A 19,794-nucleotide genomic window follows, 5' to 3' on the forward strand; every position below is an offset into this window, starting at 1 on the left:
TCTAAGTTTTCTGCCTTTGTAATTTTCTCTCCTTTCCTAAGTTGCCATTTTAGCATTATTTTTGTCCTTAAATCATCAGCATCTTCTAGAGGCTACGTAAAGCACCTGTCTGTCCCCCTAGCAGTAGATTAGCTCATCTAAAGCACCCTTTTTCCTGGATCCACCTACAGCGCCAGACTAGAGGAATTTGCCATGTTCACACAGCAGTCTCAGATCTGCAACCACAAAGCAGAAACGCAGAAGCAGAGCACATCTTAATATGACAGCTGCCTTCAGACACTGACTGACACAGGGCAGAGAGAGGGAATAACACTTGAGTGCACTGATTTGCCCAAGCTGCCTTTCCAAAGGATGTCTGCTCCACTCTGCTTTTTGCCATATGGCAGCCCTGAGGGGCATGTTTTCTTAAGGCTCAGAAGCCTGCTGAGGCTAGGAAATGGCTGTGCTTCACAGTCCAGACAAACATGCCCCACATTCAGGAATTCCTTCTGGCTATTCCTTTCATTAGGACTTTAATAGTAGCCGAGTCTTCTTGTGGATGACTGATCCCATCGCTGGTAGTCAGTGGCCCTCTGTACTTCTGTTTTTGTTGGAGGTTAGTTTTGTTTGGCACAGTGACAAGAGTGTCTTTCAGATAGTGTTTATGGAGCAACGCTTACTCATTTTTTTTTAATAACCTGTTTTACTGATGTAAACATAAATCCAGATTTAATCAGAATTTTTCTTGTGATGGCATTAATCTTCATATTTGAATAAATGCAATGTTGTTTTATTTCACAGCTTTAAAAATAAAAATAAACACCTATCCAATAAAGAAGTCACTGTTGCTAAAAGATGATGGAATGGCATGTCAGAAAGTAAGAAATTGAATAGTTTGTTGTGTAAACTGTACGAGGCCATAATCTATAAACTGCAATCGATTAAAGAGATATTGAAAACAGTAAGGCAGGAGGTGGAAACTAGCAAGTCAAGGTCCCTGACGTGGAAAGGAAAATGAAATGAAACTGCCTATGAAAATCCTGTGTCTGTGCATTGTTCCTTTCAAATAACCTACGTGTGTTCGGCTCACAAATGGACCTCAGTTCTAGAGGTTGTTTTACACCATGGCTTTAATCTATGCATTCAAACAAATCATGTGCAGAGCACCAGGCACTGATGCTAAGCATGTGTGGGTGATAAATTGCATACACACACAGCACACGAACACTCCAGATTCTCTGTGTCCAGTATCAAATGCCAAAGTGTCCGGTATCAAATGGCAAAATACCAAACCTTCCGTCTTTAGATGAACATCAGCCGAAGCCCTCGCGGTGGTGGTACCTATGAGCATCACTATGTTCTTCCTGAGCAGTGCCCCATTCTGCAAATAATGGCTTATGAAGTCTGTGGCTAGAAGTCTTGAGCAAAGAGCGGTAACAGCTGGCACAGAATATGTTGCATTCACCAGCTGAGAAATGAAGCTGCTGCTTGACCAGCGCCTGACTAAAGCAGCTCAGTTCCACTTGGCTTCTCTTCTCAGTGGGGAAAGATAATGGATTTGCACAGATCACTAACTCATCTCTGCAGTTTGAATTTTTAAAGGTGTCAAAATTAGGGGGATTGTTTGAAGGTCTGGTGCTTTTTTCCCTTTCTAATCTTATTTTCTTAAGCCACGAACATCCTTTTGATTCTTATTCCTCTTTTTTCATGCCATCTGGCTTTAGGGAAGACAGAAGTCCACTCTCCCTTGCATGGGCTATTGAGGTTGTCAGTAATTATGATTTGGTTGGCTGGAAGCTAATATGATTATTTCCGTAGTTCAGCCCCTCCGCAGGTTGATAGCAATGGGACAGTAAGCTAACCTTGTCAGGAAATGCCTGTCTGCCAAACAGCCTCATGCTCGCAACTGACAGAGCTAAAACCCCCGTATTGCTTACAGAGTGCTCTTCTCTCAGTTACCTGCTCAAAGAGTGGGGAAAACCAATGTGAAATTGTGGGATCTTACTCCCCCAAAAGAGCAAGGTGAACACATGCTGACCGTGCTCTTGAGGTGCTGAGCATGGATGAGCGTAGGTTGCTCACTGCCTTGCAGGATCAGGCCTATAAATGTTTGCACTGCATTATTCGGTGTATGGCACTACTATCTCTGTGCCTCTAATGAACTAATTGGTGATGCCTGTGGGATTTCAAAGGACTAGGTGCAAAATGACAGCTATTGTATCACCCTGGCAACTATGATGTTCACCACTGGTTCCAAAAATCATCAGCAAAGATGCAGAACCCTCTCTTGGCATGACGGTGGGGTTTTGTTAGAAAACATGGTCTGGGAAAGGAGCTTCTCAGTCTCTGGGTCTACAGCCCTGCCTCTGCAGCTTGTGATGTCCTGTCATTGCATTCCTGTTTGCTCTTAGTCATCAAAAAGTGGTGAGAAAGAGGTAAATACAGAGAGAGGGAACAAAAGTGGGAGGGTATGCGCATCCTGGCAGATGAGAAAAGCCAAGTCCTGTAGTGTGAGTGCTCTGGGTGATAACTCCTTGGCTGTTGGTACAAAATGGCATGTTTGTGTGTAAGAGTGGGAAGAAGCTTTAGTAATTCTTTCTTTCCTTTGGTCTGCTGAAGACTAATCTCTTGGGTCTGGTTCTATTGATTTGATGATCCATTTATTACACAGTCTAAAGCTTTTTAGCTCTCAGGGTAAAACAAGCAAAAGAGGAAGTTATCTAGACCCAGAGCAAATTGAAGAGGGAATCAGAAACTTTTGAACTACAGACATTTAAGTTTTAATGAAGATTTTGAAAGAATATGCCTTTCAGGCTATTACAAAAAAGTTTCCAAATCCTTGTGTTATTTAGCTTATCAGAAGGCTGCTGTTGCTTTGCAATGCATTTTGGAACAGGCATTCTCTTTAGGAAGCATTGTGCTCAATGATCCGTCATTATTGTTTCTTTGGACAAATCTAGCCCACTTTAAAAGAAAGAAGGGGAAAAAAAAAGATGAAGTCTGGTGATGCATGGTTTTCAGTGTGTAGGTGAGCAGCTCCCACACTGAGCTGAGCAGAGACCTCCTTGTCTGGCAATGTACCTCATTGCATGGTGCTGAGCAGCACTTCCCGAAGAAGCTGAAGCTGTAGCTGCTGCAGCAATGTCACTTGCCTGGAATGGGGAGCAGAGGTGGGATTAGGACCCAAGACAGGGTCTCAGCGGGGATGTGTGAGAGGAAGGAACCTTCAGAGACCCCCCCGGGATGGCGCTAGGAGAACCTCTGTTTTATCCATGACCCATTTATATTTTAGGAGGATGAGGTTTGCCCACAGGGACCAAGGTACTGGGCCCACCTCTCAGCCACACACGAAGGGCCCATACCTCTCAGGTGCCTCCCAGTTTCCTACCTCTGCCTTTGGGTTCCCTTCATCTTCTCCTCCCTGATCCTTTTCCCTGTTCCTCTAAGGAATGGGAATACTGATGGAGATATTTACATGGCCTCATGCCTTACATGTCTCCAAGTAGCCCCTTGGGGCACAGGGAAGCAAAAAAGTGCTTCTCCCTTCCTTCATGAAGCTGTGACTCTTCTTGAGGAGATGTTGGGCAGGATCAGAGTCTCAGTAGCAGAAGCCTTTTTACAGCAAATGCTATTAGTGAAGGCTCAGCACAGCCAGGCTTGAGAGGCCCTGTAAAAATTCTTTTGAGTCATAGCTAAGAGTTTCCATTGACTTCAGAGCGCTGTGCTTTCTGCCCCACTTGCACAGTGATAATCCTTTGTGTTATCCCCGGTGACTGCGGTAAAAATGATTGCAATAGCCAACAACAGGGAGGCTTACAGGTCCCAGACAGCAGGCAGCAGGTGAGCTCTTATGAGTAAGATCTTATTTTCATGCAAATGTCCTTAGTAAGTGAGAATAAGGAACCAGAGAAAAAATAGCTTGAATAGGAGATACAAATGGAATTGTTTTTCAATTGAGTGTTTTCAGTGTACGCCATTATGCCTCAGATGAGACATTTATTGCAAGGCAATGAATTAAAGTGAATCGCTATTGATAGTAATGCCCTGTCATAATAAATCCAACCTCTTGGATATCCGTCAAGAGGTATTCTCCTGGGTCCTCACTGAATGCACTACAGTTACTAGATGGCCAGAGGGGAACTGGGGGCACGGACCATGTGGTATCATCACCATCTCACTTCCACAAACATCCTACTTTGTGGGATTTCATTAACTAAGTCATTAGCATTAATACAGCCAGTGTTAACCTGCCACGCTCGGGTAGTCTTTTGGGATAATGGGTTCCCTCTACCTGTGTGAATTATGAAGGGAAATGATACTGTGTCATTAGTTCCCAGGGGCATTCCTAGCCTGCCACTGAGATAACCTTGCTGTAGTTTTCACTGCTGAAGACTCTATGTATGGTATGAAATTTTGGCCCCTTCGAGCCAATGGCTCAAGTCCCATGGACTTTGAAACATCAGAATTTCATTATAGCATGGTAACTCCTTTGTATCTTATTTCACAGTATTTACATAGTGCCCTGCATGACTTTGGGACTGCAGGCCTGTGTGAGACCTTTTGGCAGTATCATAATATGAAATGGTATTTACACATAAACATTTCAATTTATTTTGTGTTCTGCACATAGGGAAATACCTTGATATCTTTCCATTTTCCACACCACAGTGCCTGATTTACTAAGAATGACAATGCATTTGTGAAGCATTTTGATCTGTGTGCATGCATACATATGTATGTCTTCTGGTGTGTGCTTGCTGGTGTGGTTTTATCACTTAATGACATAAATAGGGACATATATTCTAAAGATATTGTAAAGATATAAATTAGGGTGGGTTTTGAAGTGTTCACTTAAAGTACTTGCCAGAAATGTTCTCTTGCAGTAATGCACATTGTAATGCTTTTCCTGCTTACAAAAGGAAAAAAATGGAGCAAATTGTGTGTAAGTAAATAACATTCCTCCTCACCCCTAAGTGTACTGCTGTCAGTTGATATAATAGGTTTCTTACCAGAGTTGAGGCAGATGAGTGGGCTCTGAATCCTGAAGGGAGGCAGACAGCATAGCTATTTTGTTTTTAGATTTCAAATGGTTTTGAGGGCCTGCCGTCAGATAGAGAGAAGTCCCGGTCTTTGATGGTTGTTAAATTACACAGTGCACGTTTTGACAACTCAGCAGAGCCCAGGCTCTGCCTGGATGGCAGCAGCAGCTGGGTAAGGATCCATTACACCCAGCATCCAGAGAGCGGAGACGGCTGGAGCTCCCTGCTCCCAGGGCCAGGCTTTGGCCAGGGCCGGGCATCGCGGCCTTCCCACAGCTCTGCAGCTCCGTCGCCTCTGCCCATCAGCTGGAGACCAGTGCTGGTGGCCGGGGAAGGCGGGCTGAGCCACCCCAGTGCTCCATCAGGGACCTGCAGCCCGCTGCTCTCAGCCGGGAGCAGCACATTAGCTACATGACATACATTACGAGTAGTGCCAGCAAAGTGGTCAGTGCCTAACCGGGATATATTGCAGCCTGCAGAGCTGCTGAGGGCTGCAGCACAGAACATATGGAGATTATTTCCTGAATTTATGCAGCACATGTTTTCCTATAAATTAAATTCAGAGAAAATGTGTATCATAATAGGGTGATGCTCACAACAGCCTTCCCTGTTATGAATTACAATGACCTCTCTCTGCTCGCTGGGCGCCCAGCAAAATGGCCTCATGCAGTTGGAAACAATAGCATGTACTCGATGTCAGGGTCTGAAAGCGTGACCAAAAGCCTCTGTAACTAAAAGCCCAGGCTTTCTTCTTTCCTCATTTTTTCCCCATTGCTTTTCTCATTGTTATTCTTCTCTCTAGAAGCCGCACAGCTCCCTCCTGAAGTGCAGTTACCTAGAGGGTGGGCAGATGCCCCTGTGGCTGCTCAGTCACTGACTCGATGCCAACCTTGCCAAGGGGCTGCTGCATGGCGGGGGCAGCTCTGTATGTGGAGGCAGCCCCACGGCGTGGACGGGGGCAGCGTGGGATGCCAGTAGGACCGGGGTGCCTAGCCAGAGTAATGAGCAAAACAGCACATGTCCCTTCTGCATCCTTGGACTGGGGATACGGAGTCTTTTCTAAGCAAATATTTGATGTTCTGTTGCCTGGGGCTGGGACAAAATCATCTTTGCATTTTCCTCGGGTGTTTATAAGCAGTAGAAGGAAAAATGTAGTAGACAGTCCTTGTAACTACCTTCCTAAAGCATGAAAGATAAAGTTATGCTCCTTACAGCTCACTATGTGAAATCTTTAGTAGAGGAAATGTCTTTCTGCAATGTAGGAGCAAACTGAAAACTTGTAATTAAAATATAAATATATACACATGTATATATATGTGTGCGTATATATATATATAAAGCAATGGGTACCAGACAACAAAACAATCAAGGGTTTTGCTTTGGGGCAAATGGCTGTGGAATCAGTACAGGCTGATAGAGCGTTTTCAGCTGTGCTTAAGGGACATGCTTTTTCATTTGTGGCTGATTACAGGCTAATAGGATTTCAAAGATTTCTGGGAGGGAGCCGTTCACATCTCGTTGCATTTGATTCTTTTTTTTTTTTTTTTTTGATGTTTCATTTATCATACTGATACCAACCCTTAGAATAAATTTTATTACTCTCCCGTTTAGCTTCTTGAACTGAATTCTTCCCCTTGGTCCCTTGCTGCTACCTAATTGGCAGTTTTCAAATCATTTGGGACTTTTGGAAAGATCCTGGTGGCCCTTTTGTGTGATAGAAGAGAATGGATTATTGGAATAAAAAATAGTGTTGCAAATCTTTTTGGGTTTAGTCCTCTCTTCTTTGTCTTTCACTAACACATGCATGGTGTGGCTGGTACTGTTCTTTTTTCTTAAGGAAAATTAATGATTTGAAAGCGACTCATGGGAACAACCAATATAGCTGAATTTTATTGGTACAGACTAATTCAGTGACTGACCTTCTCTGTTCGGTGGCAGTAGGAACCTTAGTTATTTTTCTTTAGCGGCTCACATGTTGGGAACACACACTTAGCCTGTAAATATGGATTCAGGAGGAAAATGAATACAGCAGTGTTCAAAGCAGCCAAAAGCTTAGAAATAATGTTCTGCTGTGACTTTTCCAAACTGACATCTTGATGTTGGGATTATAAATGAAGCCATTGTTCCAGGAAAGGCCAGGACTAATAGAAAGCCTTTATTACTGGTCCATTGGCTAATTCTGCTTGTCTAACCCTTTTGGATGGACATAGTGTCAGAAAACATACTCACAGAGGTTGCTTTGTGTGAGATTTGGCCTGCTGAGTGATTACATGGGGGCACAAAGATATCTCAATGACAAGTGTTCTTTGACTAAAATTTGTAAAGTCATTTTCTTTCCCTAGGCCTTGGAAAGAAATGAACTGATTTTTAATCTACAGTTTCTATGAGTGATATTTGCTTTGTGTCCTGTCACCCTTCTATTCAGCCGTTCTCTCCTTCCAAGCAGGTAAACCTCTGCTTAGAAGAAATTGTTTCTTCTGCTGAGCCTTGGTACAGTTGACAGCTGTCATATACAAGCGCTATGCTTGAATATGTGTCTTTAGAGCTAGACAGTCTCAAAGAGCTTTAATCTTTTCTCTTTGCACATGCAGGGAATGCCTAGGAGCCAGAGACCCCTACTGCGGCTGGGATAACAAGCAGAAGCGATGCACCACCATTGAGGACAGCTCCAACATGAGCCTGTGGACTCAAAATATTACTGAGTGCCCGGTAAGTGGAAATAGTTTATATACGTACCAACATGTGAGTGTGTGTGTATGTGTAAAAGGAATATTGCAAGTGAGCATTTGTCAGCCTGATGAGGACTGGCTGGTAAAAAAGCATTCAGAGCCTAGTGGCACATACTTCCTCTAATATCTGTGCACAGTCACTTGCTGAGAGCACAAAGACCCCCAATGTATTTATCTGCCCAAAAAGGGGGATCCCAAAGCAAGCTTTCAGTCCCCTTCATGCCCACCCTTGCTAGGTGGAGAAGGGTGGATCATGTTGTTGGGTTCCTGCTGAGAACCATGTAAACCCCAGATGAAACTTGAGGTGTTTCAGGGCTGCCCCACTGTCTGCACCACCTTCCAGGCTTCCTTGCAGGACAGGGAGATGACAGTCGGTGACGTACGGTGTCCTCGAGCAGCATTCAGTTCATTTTCCTCTCGGATCCCTGAGCACAGCCCATGGGATGACTCTGGTGAAGAAATGTTGCACTGGCAGGAAGAGGCACCTAGGGAGCAGCAGAGAAACATGGCATGTGTGGGTGGTTTGCAGCGGAACAAAAAGATGCATATCTATTAGAGAACATGGGGGAAGGGGGGAGTCTGTATAAGAGGGAGAATATGAGAAAGAGAGAGTTCAGCTCTAACCTCAATTCAACAGGCCAAAGACCAAACCTCTGTGATATTCATGGTCTCCATGAGAGGCAGCAGTTAAGAGAAAGTGTCTGCTTGAATTAGTTTGAGTTGGCTCACCAGCTCCCTTCCCATCCGCCCACCTGCTTTTCTCCGACTTCAACATCCAGTTCCTGGCTGTGATCCCCAGAAACCATCTGGCCAAATTTAATTCTTGCTGCTTCAACCATACCTGTGAGGTGGTTGGGAGGGAAAACCAGTCTTATTAAATAAGTTGTAGGGATGGAGGGGAGGAAAAATTCTCATTAATGTCTATCTGCTTTATCTAACGACAATTAGCATGTTAATACTGATAAGTCCGGTAGACAGAAAGAGGGGGCTGGATGGGTTATATCTTCAGTATGCTATTTATATCTGGAGGTACTGTGATGTTTATTCCCCTTATCTTCCTTACTTCTCATATTTTCCCAGGAAATATTAGTCATTACTTCAATCCATCCTCAGCTTGGCAGGCTTAAGTTTTTCACTGCTGGATTCAGATGCTTGTGTGTTTATAACCCTCCTGTGTTGAACTGGGATGCAGTGCTTCTTGATTGCCCATGCTGTTATCTCGTCCTGCTTAATGCCTGTGTCTGTTGATAGGTGTGTGAGGTGTTAATCCTCTAGTTTGAACATGTCTGCTGTGGTGCACACTAGGGAACAGGCTACTCCAGATCATTGTTTCAAGGTCATAAAAATCCAGCACAGAATATACAGCAATGGCTGTTCTTGGGGTGCTAGTTTTACATTATTTTAATGTTTTCCTTGTAGATAATTTTCCATTTAGGTGCTGTCATTCTGCTGCATACATCGGCTCTGTGCTCTTCAACTGATGAGCTGCCAAGCCAATTAGAAGCCACATGCAAGTGCTTCCTTTTTCTTTCTCCTCTGCCCCTTGCTGGAATGAATTCACCTCTGGCATGGGATGGGATGGCTCATTTAAACACCTCCATCAGCAATGTACAAGTATGTTCTTCATGTTCAGTGCAGGGTAAAGATCGTGGTCAGCAGAGGCAAGTCTAGGGCAGCATGTTACACCACTGGAAAGGCAGAGGAATGCAGTGACCCAATGCCAGTTGTCACTGGTGAAAAAGGCCCGTGCTGGGACTTCAGTTTGATGAGTTACCATCTTAAGAAGTCCTGGCTTTTCTCACCCCACTTTTCTGGGCCAGGCACCAGGCACTCAGCTGTGCTGGTACAGCTGTATGTGAGATCACACTCCAGTGTGACATGGTGTAGATTAAAAGCACTCCTCCCAAATAAACTTTTCCTAACTCGCATAATTTCAGGAGTTCTTCTGTAGCCTAGCCCACAAACAGATGTCCTGGCACAGCTAAGAGAGTGGCACACACAAACTTTTAAAGCCAGAACTGGCATATTATTGAATTATATCCTACAAGGGCCAGGCATTTGTGAGTCAACCACAACACTAACACAACTTGACTGCTGATCTTATGCAAACGTGCTTGTTCAGAGCTGCTCTGCACATCTTTGTACAGCACCACATTGCACCACAGATTCCCACTATCTAGATCTAATATTAAGGGACCTTAGATACAGAGTTAATCATACGGTGTTTTAACATATTGTGCACTGGTTAATTTACCATTGTGCAATGGTTAATATATATAATTAGCAGAAGAAAAAAAACCACAACACTGTATCCTACTTTATATCTTTCTGACACCAACATGAACCACCAGCAGGAAAGGAAGTTTAGATTTGGCTCACACACTCTAGTAACCGAGTTCATGGTGTCACTGATGATGGTGGTCTGCAACTCAGGAACTGAGTAATGCCGATTAAGTGTCCAGTCCTCCTTATGCTGATCCAAATGATGCTCTAACTCATGGGTTTTTCGTCGTAGTCCCAACTTGGTGTATCCAGCAAACCCCTATCTCAGTCCTCTGGCATCTGCTCCATATTACTCTAATTTCTTGCACATTAGATCCCCCAATTCATTTTTGGGGTGACTAACAGACTTGTGTAGTCAGCCCCTCTCAATTCGTGTGTGGCTGCCGCTCAGCTGTACTGCCCAGGATAACCCTACTCTGGCCCACACTGGAGCCTGCCCAGTGCACAGAGGGGACTGCACGTGCCAAAATCAAATCCATGAGTCTCTGAAAACTGACAGTTTTCCTCCCCACCTCCCAGGAATTTTATACCCTAGGCAGATTTGAGTGGCTTTTCATGGAAATTGCGAGAAGGTGTTCCGATGACATAAAGTTCAGTTCCTTGCTCTGATCACTAGCTTGTTTCCAAGAAAATGTTGCTACTTATGGACAAACACTCTTTCCTCCTAGATTTGGTTTTAGAAATTATTTAAATATTTTGACTGAAACTTTGAAACTTTGAAAGAACTTTCAGCTTCTATCAAACAGCCAAAATGGCAACTTCCAGCTGAAATAATCAAAGCTTGATAAAGTTATAAGCAGTTGACATGTGAAGCCTAAGAGGAGGTACAGATATAACAAAAGGACAAGGAATGCTTCTAGCCTTATCAGTAATATCAGAATGAATATTGAAAATATCCTGGCAGCAGGAGGTAGGAGCGGTCAGTCGGAATTTTTAGATTGTGCAATTGAGCCTGTAGATGGTACAGGGAAGAAACAAAATGGTGACACCTTTGGTAGGAGTATATCAGTTTACTTAGTACAAGAACTCTGGAATTAGTAGTAATGTCAGATTACAGACGGGCATTTGATCATGGATGTTTTTAAAGATGTCCTCTCTGTATGATGGACGCTGTGTTGGCTACAAAGGATTTACCTTGTAAAGATATTCCTGAAAAAGCTCAATGCAGATGAGTTTTTATCCCGCTTCCTAAGTTTGCTCTTTTGAAGATATTATTATGAATTTAAAGATGGAATAATAATCCAAATGTAATTTCATAAGTAAAAAAAAATTTCCCACACTCTCAACGTGACACGTTTATAAATCTCAACATTTCAGCTATGGCTGCTTATTTGTTTAATTTTTGGGTTGCTTCCCAGTATCACTTATGAGCCAATAATTATTTGTCAGCTTTTTTTTTTTTTTTTTAATTGAAGCCACGGGCCATATCATACCATTGATTTCTGAACAGAACTCCCTGCTGGAATCAGCAAGGCTTTCTGGCTCAAAAATGAACAGAAATGATCCAATATTTGGATTATGACTTTTGTAAGGCAGGAGAAAAGAGGAGATAAAAATCTAGCGTTAAATATCTTCAAGTAGTTCTTTTGATTTTTTTTTCTCCCTGACTTTTAGCAACCAAACAGTGTTGATTTTTGACTGCATGCATGTTTAAAACAACAAATTCAAAAAACAACAACAAAACCCAATGTTCTTTTCTCTGGGCATTTTGCTTTGTAACCTGCAGCCCAGAGCAAATTTTTATGACGACATGATAATCTACTGCAAACAAAGGTTTGCAACAGATGCTCAAAACCCCCCAACTGCTGCCTGACAAGCACAGTAACAGATCTAAATTACTTCTAGGTCACTGCTGTGTATTTTTTACGTTGCTGTAGATGGGTGAGAGGGGAAAATGACGGCGCACCAGAGGTTCATCATGGGTGTTTAATGTAGTGCCAGGCTCAGAGAAGCCCAGAGCAAAGTGTTTAAGACAATGAGTGTTTGAAAGCACTGCTCTCTTGCCCACAGTTGGCTCACTTGTGGACCCTGAGCAGGCTCGCAGCCTCTCTGTGCCTTGGTTTCCTTGTCTGGAAAGCAGGAGAAATGAATCCCCCCCCTGCCCGGGGCAGCCCAGGGGATTGATCCTGCTGGCTGCAGAGCTCAGCCAAGCATGGCACAGTGGGACTTGTCAGCGGTAGCTGGCTCAGATTTGGGGTCAAGGCCGTTCGCCAGGGCCCCAGCCTCCTCTTTTCTTTGCTCTTCATTGCGTGCAACATCAAGGCCAAGCCCAGCATTGCCTTTGCCAACTGGTTTACCAAAGCTGTTGAGCATCCCACCACCCCAGGAGTGACCCCATGGGGATGAGCCACGCGCAGGCAGCTGCCTTCGGTGCTGTCCCACCTGTGGGGCTCTGCGCTTTGGGACGTGGGTGGGGGAGGATGGGGGGAGCTGCTGGGGAAGGGTGCATCATGATGCTGCACTGTAGCAAGGAGAAAGCCAGTCACGAAGTAGAAGGAGAAGAAGAAGAGGTAAGTGGCATGGGAGGGAAACCAAGGTAACCCTCAGCTCCTCAAGGAGTAGCATCAGCGTCACTCTCGAGCTGCAGACCTTGGATCTGGCACAGCACTTTGAACCTTCCTACAGCTGGCTGCATACCACGATACTATGGGCTCCCTGTAGCCATAGGGTATCATGGCTGTAAGACCTTCAGCATTGCATTAACTGCTTGTTGCGTCCAAATTTCTTGTGCTACCTGGCGTGTGTTGGGGCTTCAGAGAAACCGGGGGAGAGTTCTCTGCTCTACAGGGACCGTTACTCTGCTTTGCCCAGGTGGTCTATGATGTTATATCTCTACACATTATCTGGGTGCAGCACCTCTGTGACAGGGAGAGGGGGGCTGTGTAGCCCTGAGGTTGTTACCACGGTGTGGAAATGTGTCGTCTGATGTAGGAGCTAAATGCAGCAGTTCCCAGATGGTAGGGGACTGAGCTGCGCTGGGGTGCACCTGTACCTGGGCAGGAACAAGGGGGAGCCCAGGGCAGAGGTGTCAGAGCAGGCTCCCAGGCATGGTCCTGGAGTTGCTGAATTTTGCTGTCAGAGCTGGTTCCAGCAGCAGCAGCAGCGGGCACAAGAAGGTGGCGGGGGCCTGGGAGCGATCCAGAGAGCAGCAGGCAGCACTGCTTTTCTCAAGTCAGCTTTGGCTGCCAGCAGCAATCCTTCAGCCCACATCTTTGGGCCCACCTAGCAGCAATGGTTAAAACAAGACATGGGAGCAGGCTCTGATGCCCTATCTCTTGGAAGGCCATCCTGGGTTGGAACAGTTGTTTTTCTCACAGGACTACTGCATTTTCACTTCAATGTCGTGCAGAGGGAGCTCAAGCCTCAGGCTCCTGGACGCTGAGCAGGCAATGAAACAAGGGGCAGAGGAAACAAACATCAGTGTGGTCTGGCCTGTAAATTGCCTTGAGATGAATTCTTGCTCTTCAGCCCAGTACATGATCCTAAGCATTAATTGTAGCCACCACCATCTCCTCCACCTTCTGTCCTTCACCCAGCTTAGCCACATAGGCTACAGCACTGTTGAGAAACGGAGGCAGTTCCACTTATGGCGCATTTGGACAGGGCCAAACTCAGCCTGAGCCGGTCGCTGTGGTTACACAACCGCTGCCTCAGGAAATACTCGGCAGGAACAGGCCCAAACACCCCAGAGGCAGAAGCGTAGCAGAGGGAACAGCCATGGCTGGCCGTCACCTTGCTGGGAAGGCTGCAGCTGCGCCGTGTGGGGCGCGCGAGTGCGGTGGCCTCACGGCCTGCAGATGGGCGCTGCGCTGGCGGGGCAGGCTCGGGTGCCTGCGCGCACACGTTAGGTATGTGGGGTGGAATTCGGAGGTAAACACCGGCGCAGCACAGCCTGAAAACAACCCTCTGCTTTGAATCCTGCTCACAAGCACAGACAGCTCCCATCTAAGCTGCATCTTAATCCCCCCGGCAGCTTTGTTTGGCATTTCTATTGTGGGGCTGTCTCCAGAAATGTAAACTTGCTATTAATGACCTTTTTTTTTTTTTTTTAATCTAGGTGAAAAACCTGACAACAAATGGAAGATTGGGGCCTTGGTCCCCATGGCAACTGTGTGAGCATTCGGATGGGGACAGCACGGGCTCCTGTATGTGTAGGTCACGTTCATGTGACAGCCCGCGTCCTCGCTGTGGAGGTCGTGGCTGTGAAGGGGCCAGGATTGAGGTCGCCAATTGTTCAAGGTATCTCGGCATCTCTGTGCTTTTTGGGAAGGGAACAAGAATTGTGTCTGTCCACAGCTTATCTCTTTCCTTGTGTTTCTGTGACCATGTTGTATCCCAGCCAAATTGAGGTATATGAGGTCCAGCATGAGGTCAGTGAAAAATGAAGGAGCCTGGGGCCTTCAGGTGTCTCAGCCAGGGCCCTTGGAAGTTGGGCACCCCAAATTAATGTTAAGGTTAACCTTGCATACACTGTGCCACAGTATCCCTGAAGGGTACAGTGAGTAGTGACCCATCCATCAGGAGGAGGTGAGTAAGGCAGAGTCAGTTGTTAGCCAACTGAACAACAGTAAGGTAAAAAACATCAGTAAGCTCTCGATCGTTATTTTGCGGAGACTGAATTCTGAGCTTGTGTTGCCAAAAGCAGAGCTCCTTCAGAACGGTGCTTGTAGAGACAGGACCTCGCGTGGCTGCGAGCAAGGTTTGTTTGCACTGCTCTGCGGTCCTGTGCGCTGCCTGCAGCACGCTGGCCTGGCAGCCAGAGGCATCTAGGAGGCACGTCTGCTGGGCACAGCAGGTAAACAACACATGCAGCTTGGCTTGTGTCAAAGTGCCACGTTCCCAGTGAAGCCTGGAGCTCATGCTTCAGCAGTATGCTAGCTAAATGTCCTCTGGTGGGGTGCCTTATACATAGCCATGGTGTTTATACCCATGCTACCCCATCACCCTCAGACTACATCATGTCATGCCTCAAGGAAAGACGAGGCAATAGGGTAAGCACTACTTAACCAGGGTGGGGCCAGCCAGTATTTTGGTAAATATTGGGTCAATTCGGTTTTTATCTACTTTATCTTCCTTACAGATGTTCATTCCATTAAGGACAGCTGTCTCTTGACTCCTCCCTAGAGATCAGTGCTGGTCTTGGCACCAAATATTCAGCAGTACTCATGTTTGAATTGGCATCTCTCCTTCCAGTTGTGGGCTGTGCTACCTAAAAGATGTGTAGTCATTCCCACCCCTGTGCTGCCACCGTGGGCTGAGCGGAGCCTTCCCAAGGCTGTCTGTTCATGTCACTGGTAAAGGCAAATTACGCCAGAGGGATGGGTTTCTTAGCACTACTCTGATGGCAAAAGAGGCAAGAACAGCTTCTGAGCAGGGGATGAAAAATAGATTATTCAATCTTAAGACACAGGAAAACAGCATGGTTTGAAAAATAGGGACATCTGGTCATCCTACATCCACCTCAGCCCTCAAATTTCCTTTAATTGACTTCATATGGCATTAAGTTTTCTTCTTGAAAGAGAAATCAGGATGACTAAAGATGAGTTCTATTAGAAAGCTGGAAATCTGAACATGGAAAGTGTCTTTATTTCTGTTAAAAAATGTTGAACACACAAATAGATGCTGAGAATTGTTTTCCTGATGAATTTCTAGATGAGATTACTTACCCTATTTTGCCATAATAGCAGCAAATAGCAAATTCCATTTGATTTCTTCCTTTCACAATTTAACATATAATCTTTGCTTTGGATTAAGGCCTGGGGATATAGTAGGTGGGTTAAAACATGGAAGAATAACTTAGAAGAGTAACATTTTTATGTAAGTGAATTTCTTGTTCTATGACCTTGTTTGGGGTAGGAGAGGGGAAGGGAAGGAGGGATGAGAGAGCAAGAGGAGGAGGGGAGGAATAGCTAGCAAGATTCTGAAATAAAGCTGCCAAGAACAGGCAAGAGTTGATAACAAATAGAAAAAGTGTGAAGGGCAATGTGGGTTTTAACTTTCATCCTCTGCCCTCATTGGTGCTACGCCAGAAAATATTTCTTGCCAGCAGTTTTATTAGTTCAGTAAATGCTTTGAAAATTAACATCTGTTTTCAAGCTTAGCTTTCAAGAACCAGAGAGCACCTGAGTTGTTTTTTTGACTAGACTTTTTAGAAAGATTTTTCTTTAGAAAAATAACAACAACAACAAAAAAGAGATTTTTTTTTGGCTTTAGGCAGCAAAGTGTCAAGATGAGGCAGTTCTGTAAGACAGAGCGTTGCCACTGGCTTCAAATGAAATGAAACCTGCAGTACAGAAGAGATGAGATACAGTTCCTCCCAGCCTGCCTTAGTGAGGCTCCGAGGTTTAGTAGTGCAGCTAAATCAGAGCAAGGTGAGCTTTAATAATCAGGAGATTTTAAAGATGATAATGTCAGCTTCTGTGTGAGCACATGGTGGAGGTACTGCATGGCAGCATCCTCACAGAAGCCAGCCACATGCATGTGTCCCGACATCTCCATTGTGAGGTGCAAACTCAGGGTTTTTACATCACATTTGCTTCAGGCTCGGTTTCCACTTCTCATCCGAGATGCGATCACTCATTAAACCCTGAAATTCTATCCTACCTCTGAGCTCTTAATTGCCTTCTGGTTTCTACAGATTTAAGGTCACACTACAATGATGCTTGCAGGCTGCCATGAAAGCTAGAAACAATTACTGTTATTTTTTATGAAACTTGAGATTTCCACCTAATAGGACTCAATGCCGAAGGGTTTAGGAAAACACCAAATATTATGAGGTTTGTGAGAGAATGATTGGAGCTGGCAACAGTTTTGCTGTAAGAGATTTAAAGCATCAGTACCTACTGAATTAGAGGGAAGTTTTTAATATCCTTTGGCACAATTGGCATTGATGAGCCTCAAAACCTGCACTCTTTGCAGAGGAGTCCAGGAGATAGAACTTTGGGGCCAGCTGTTGGCTCAGAAAAGGGGGGTTTGGAGACATGGGGGAGATGATGGGGGAATAGTCAGTGAGAGTTGTAGCAACCACACTGTTGCCCAGCAAATCCTGGCAAGCATTTTCCAAATCATTCAGTGTTGGCTTCATTCTCTTCCTATCCATTTCTTAGATAATTCAATGATGAGGAAGTAAGGCCAATGCTAAGCACTTTTGGAAATCCCTTCGCTAAATATTAGCTGGTGTGAAGTCTGGTTGAAATGAATGTCTCTCTTCTCCAACTGGTTCAAGCATTCTGCTATCAGAGACATATCTGTTTGACTGTAAAGCATGGCATGACATAGGCAGACTGTTAGGTAACCCCCATACTCTGTTCTCTCTCAAACTCTTTGTTAGAAATGGCGCTTGGACACCCTGGTCTTCCTGGGCCCCGTGTAGCACCTCCTGTGGGATAGGCTTCCAGGTCCGCCAGCGATCCTGCAGCAACCCTGCTCCACGGTATGGAGGCAGGGTCTGTGTTGGACAGAGCAGAGAAGAGAGGTAAGATACCTTAACAACATCGTGTGATCACTTCTGTTGTTATGTTGGCAGCTGGAAGTGGTGGATCTTCTATGAATGCAGAGGAAGGCTGTTTGGCTGAATATGTACAGCAGAAGGAATTTCAGAGCCTAGGAGGGATGAGGTTGCTCACATGCATGGCCACTCTTTTGCAATGAGCCTGTGACCATCCCAGACTGCAGAGCTGCCTTTTCTCTCAGGCATGACCATTGAGACCCTCACAAGTATTCTCATCCCCAAAACAGAGGGTTGACCACCTCAGTGAAAGAAGAAGCGGTGTCTGCTGTTAGCAGTGCAGAATCTACAGATAGTTACACTGTTCTGATCTGTCCCTTAGGAGGCAGTTCAACGTGTGCAGCTTTCATTTCTAATTACACCGTTGCTAAGTCTATGTGCTGATGCACCAAAACAAGTTCAAGACAGAATACTGCTTAACTCACAGATTCAAGGTTGGGTTTTTGCAGGGCATGGCATCAGAAAAACATCTTTCTTCCCCTCTAAAGTAAGCAAATTTTATGCAAGATCACTAAAAAACAATACTTTTTTTAACATTCAGAGCTATCTGCACTATTTCACAGAATCACAGAATCGTCTAGGTTGGAAGAGACGTCCAAGATCACCAAGTCCAACCTCTGACCTAACACTAACAAGTCCTTCACTAAACAATATCACTAAGCTCAACATCTAAACGTCTTTTAAAGACCTCCAGGGATGGTGACTCAACCACTTCCCTGGGCAGCCCATTCCAATGCCTAACAACCCTTTCGGTAAAGTTCTTCCTAATATCCAACCTAAACCTCCCCTGGCGCAACTTTAGCCCATTCCCCTTCGTCCTGTCACCAGGCACATGGGAGAATAGACCAACCCCCACCTCGCTACAGCCTCCTTTAAGGTACCTATAGAGAGCGATAAGGTCGCCCCTGAGCCTCCTCTTCTCCAGGCTGAACAATCCCAGCTCCCTCAGCCGCTCCTCGTAAGACCTGTTCTCCAGACCCCTCACCAGCTTCGTTGCCCTTCTCTGGACTCTCTCGAGCACCTCCATGTCCTTCCTGTAGTGAGGGGCCCAAAACTGAACACAGTACTCGAGGTGCGGCCTCACCAGAGCCGAGTACAGGGGGACAATCACTTCCCTAGACCTGCTGGCCACACTGCTTCTTATACAAGCCAGGATGCTGTTGGCCTTCTTGGCCACCTGAGCACACTGCTAGCTCATATTCAGCCGACTATCAACCAATACTCCCAGGTCCTTCTCTGCCAGGCAGCTTTCCAACCACTCATCTCCCAGCCTGTAGCTCTGCTTGGGGTTGTTGTGCCTCAGGTGCAGGACCCGGCACTTGGCCTTGTTGAACTTCATACAGTTGGCCTCAGCCCATCGCTCCAGCCTATCCAGATCCTCCTGCAGAGCATTCCTACCCTCGAGCAGATCGACACATGCACCTAACTTGGTGTCATCTGCAAACTTACTGAGGGTGCACTCGATCCCCTCATCCAGATCATCGATAAAGATATTAAAGAGGACTGGCCCCAGTACTGAGCCCTGGGGGATGCCACTGGTGACCAGCCTCCAACTGGATTTGACTCCATTCACCACAACTCTTTGGGCCAGGCTATCCAGCCAGTTTTTAACCCAATGAAGCGTACGCCAGTCCAAGCCAAGAGCAGCCAGTTTCTTGAGGAGAATGCTGTGGGAAACGGTGTCAAAAGCCTTACTGAAATCAAGGTAGACCACATCCACAGCCTTTCCCTCATCCAGAGATCAGGTTCGTCAAGCAGGACCTGCCTTTCATAAACCCATGCTAACTGGGCCTGATCGCCTGGTTGCCCTGTAAGTGCCGCATGATGACACTCAATCTGCTCCATGAGCTTCCCTGGCACTGAGGTCAAACTAACAGGCCTATAGTTCCCCGGGTCTATCCTCCTGCCCTTCTTGTAGATGGGCGTCACATTTGCTAGCCGCCAGTCGACTGGGCTTCTTCAAACCCAACCCCTCAATAAACACATGCTTCAAGGCATCCTGATTTGGTTTCCAGCTTTGACATTTTCATTAAAGGCCACCTCTGCTTGGCAGTAGGCTGTTGCTTGTCCCTTGAGTGGTCACTAAAGACAGATCTTTCTGCATTTCTCAGAATACAAAGGGCAATTCATTTAACTTCCTTTATTCAGGACAGTTTAATGTTTGGTGTGATTTGTGGCCATTCAGAATGGTCCTTTTTGGGTTTTAAAGACTACATCTGAGTCAATTACAATCCTGTGTGATTCAATTTGAGAACAA

The 19,794-nt window shown here is 45.5% G+C and overlaps 1 protein-coding gene across 1 annotated transcript in view; it reads left to right on the forward strand.

Annotated features, from left to right (window-relative positions):
* Positions 1-19,794, forward strand: part of SEMA5B (semaphorin 5B) — a 219,402-nt gene that overhangs the window by 166,083 nt on the left and 33,525 nt on the right. The window contains 3 exon segments of the mRNA XM_040561085.1: positions 7,610-7,727; positions 14,088-14,269; positions 17,361-17,504. Coding sequence (XP_040417019.1) covers positions 7,610-7,727; positions 14,088-14,269; positions 17,361-17,504 — 444 coding nt within the window.

The sequence above is a fragment of the Cygnus olor genome, chromosome 6 (assembly GCF_009769625.2).
Source record: "Cygnus olor isolate bCygOlo1 chromosome 6, bCygOlo1.pri.v2, whole genome shotgun sequence".
In the NCBI taxonomy this organism is placed as follows: domain Eukaryota; kingdom Metazoa; phylum Chordata; class Aves; order Anseriformes; family Anatidae; genus Cygnus; species Cygnus olor.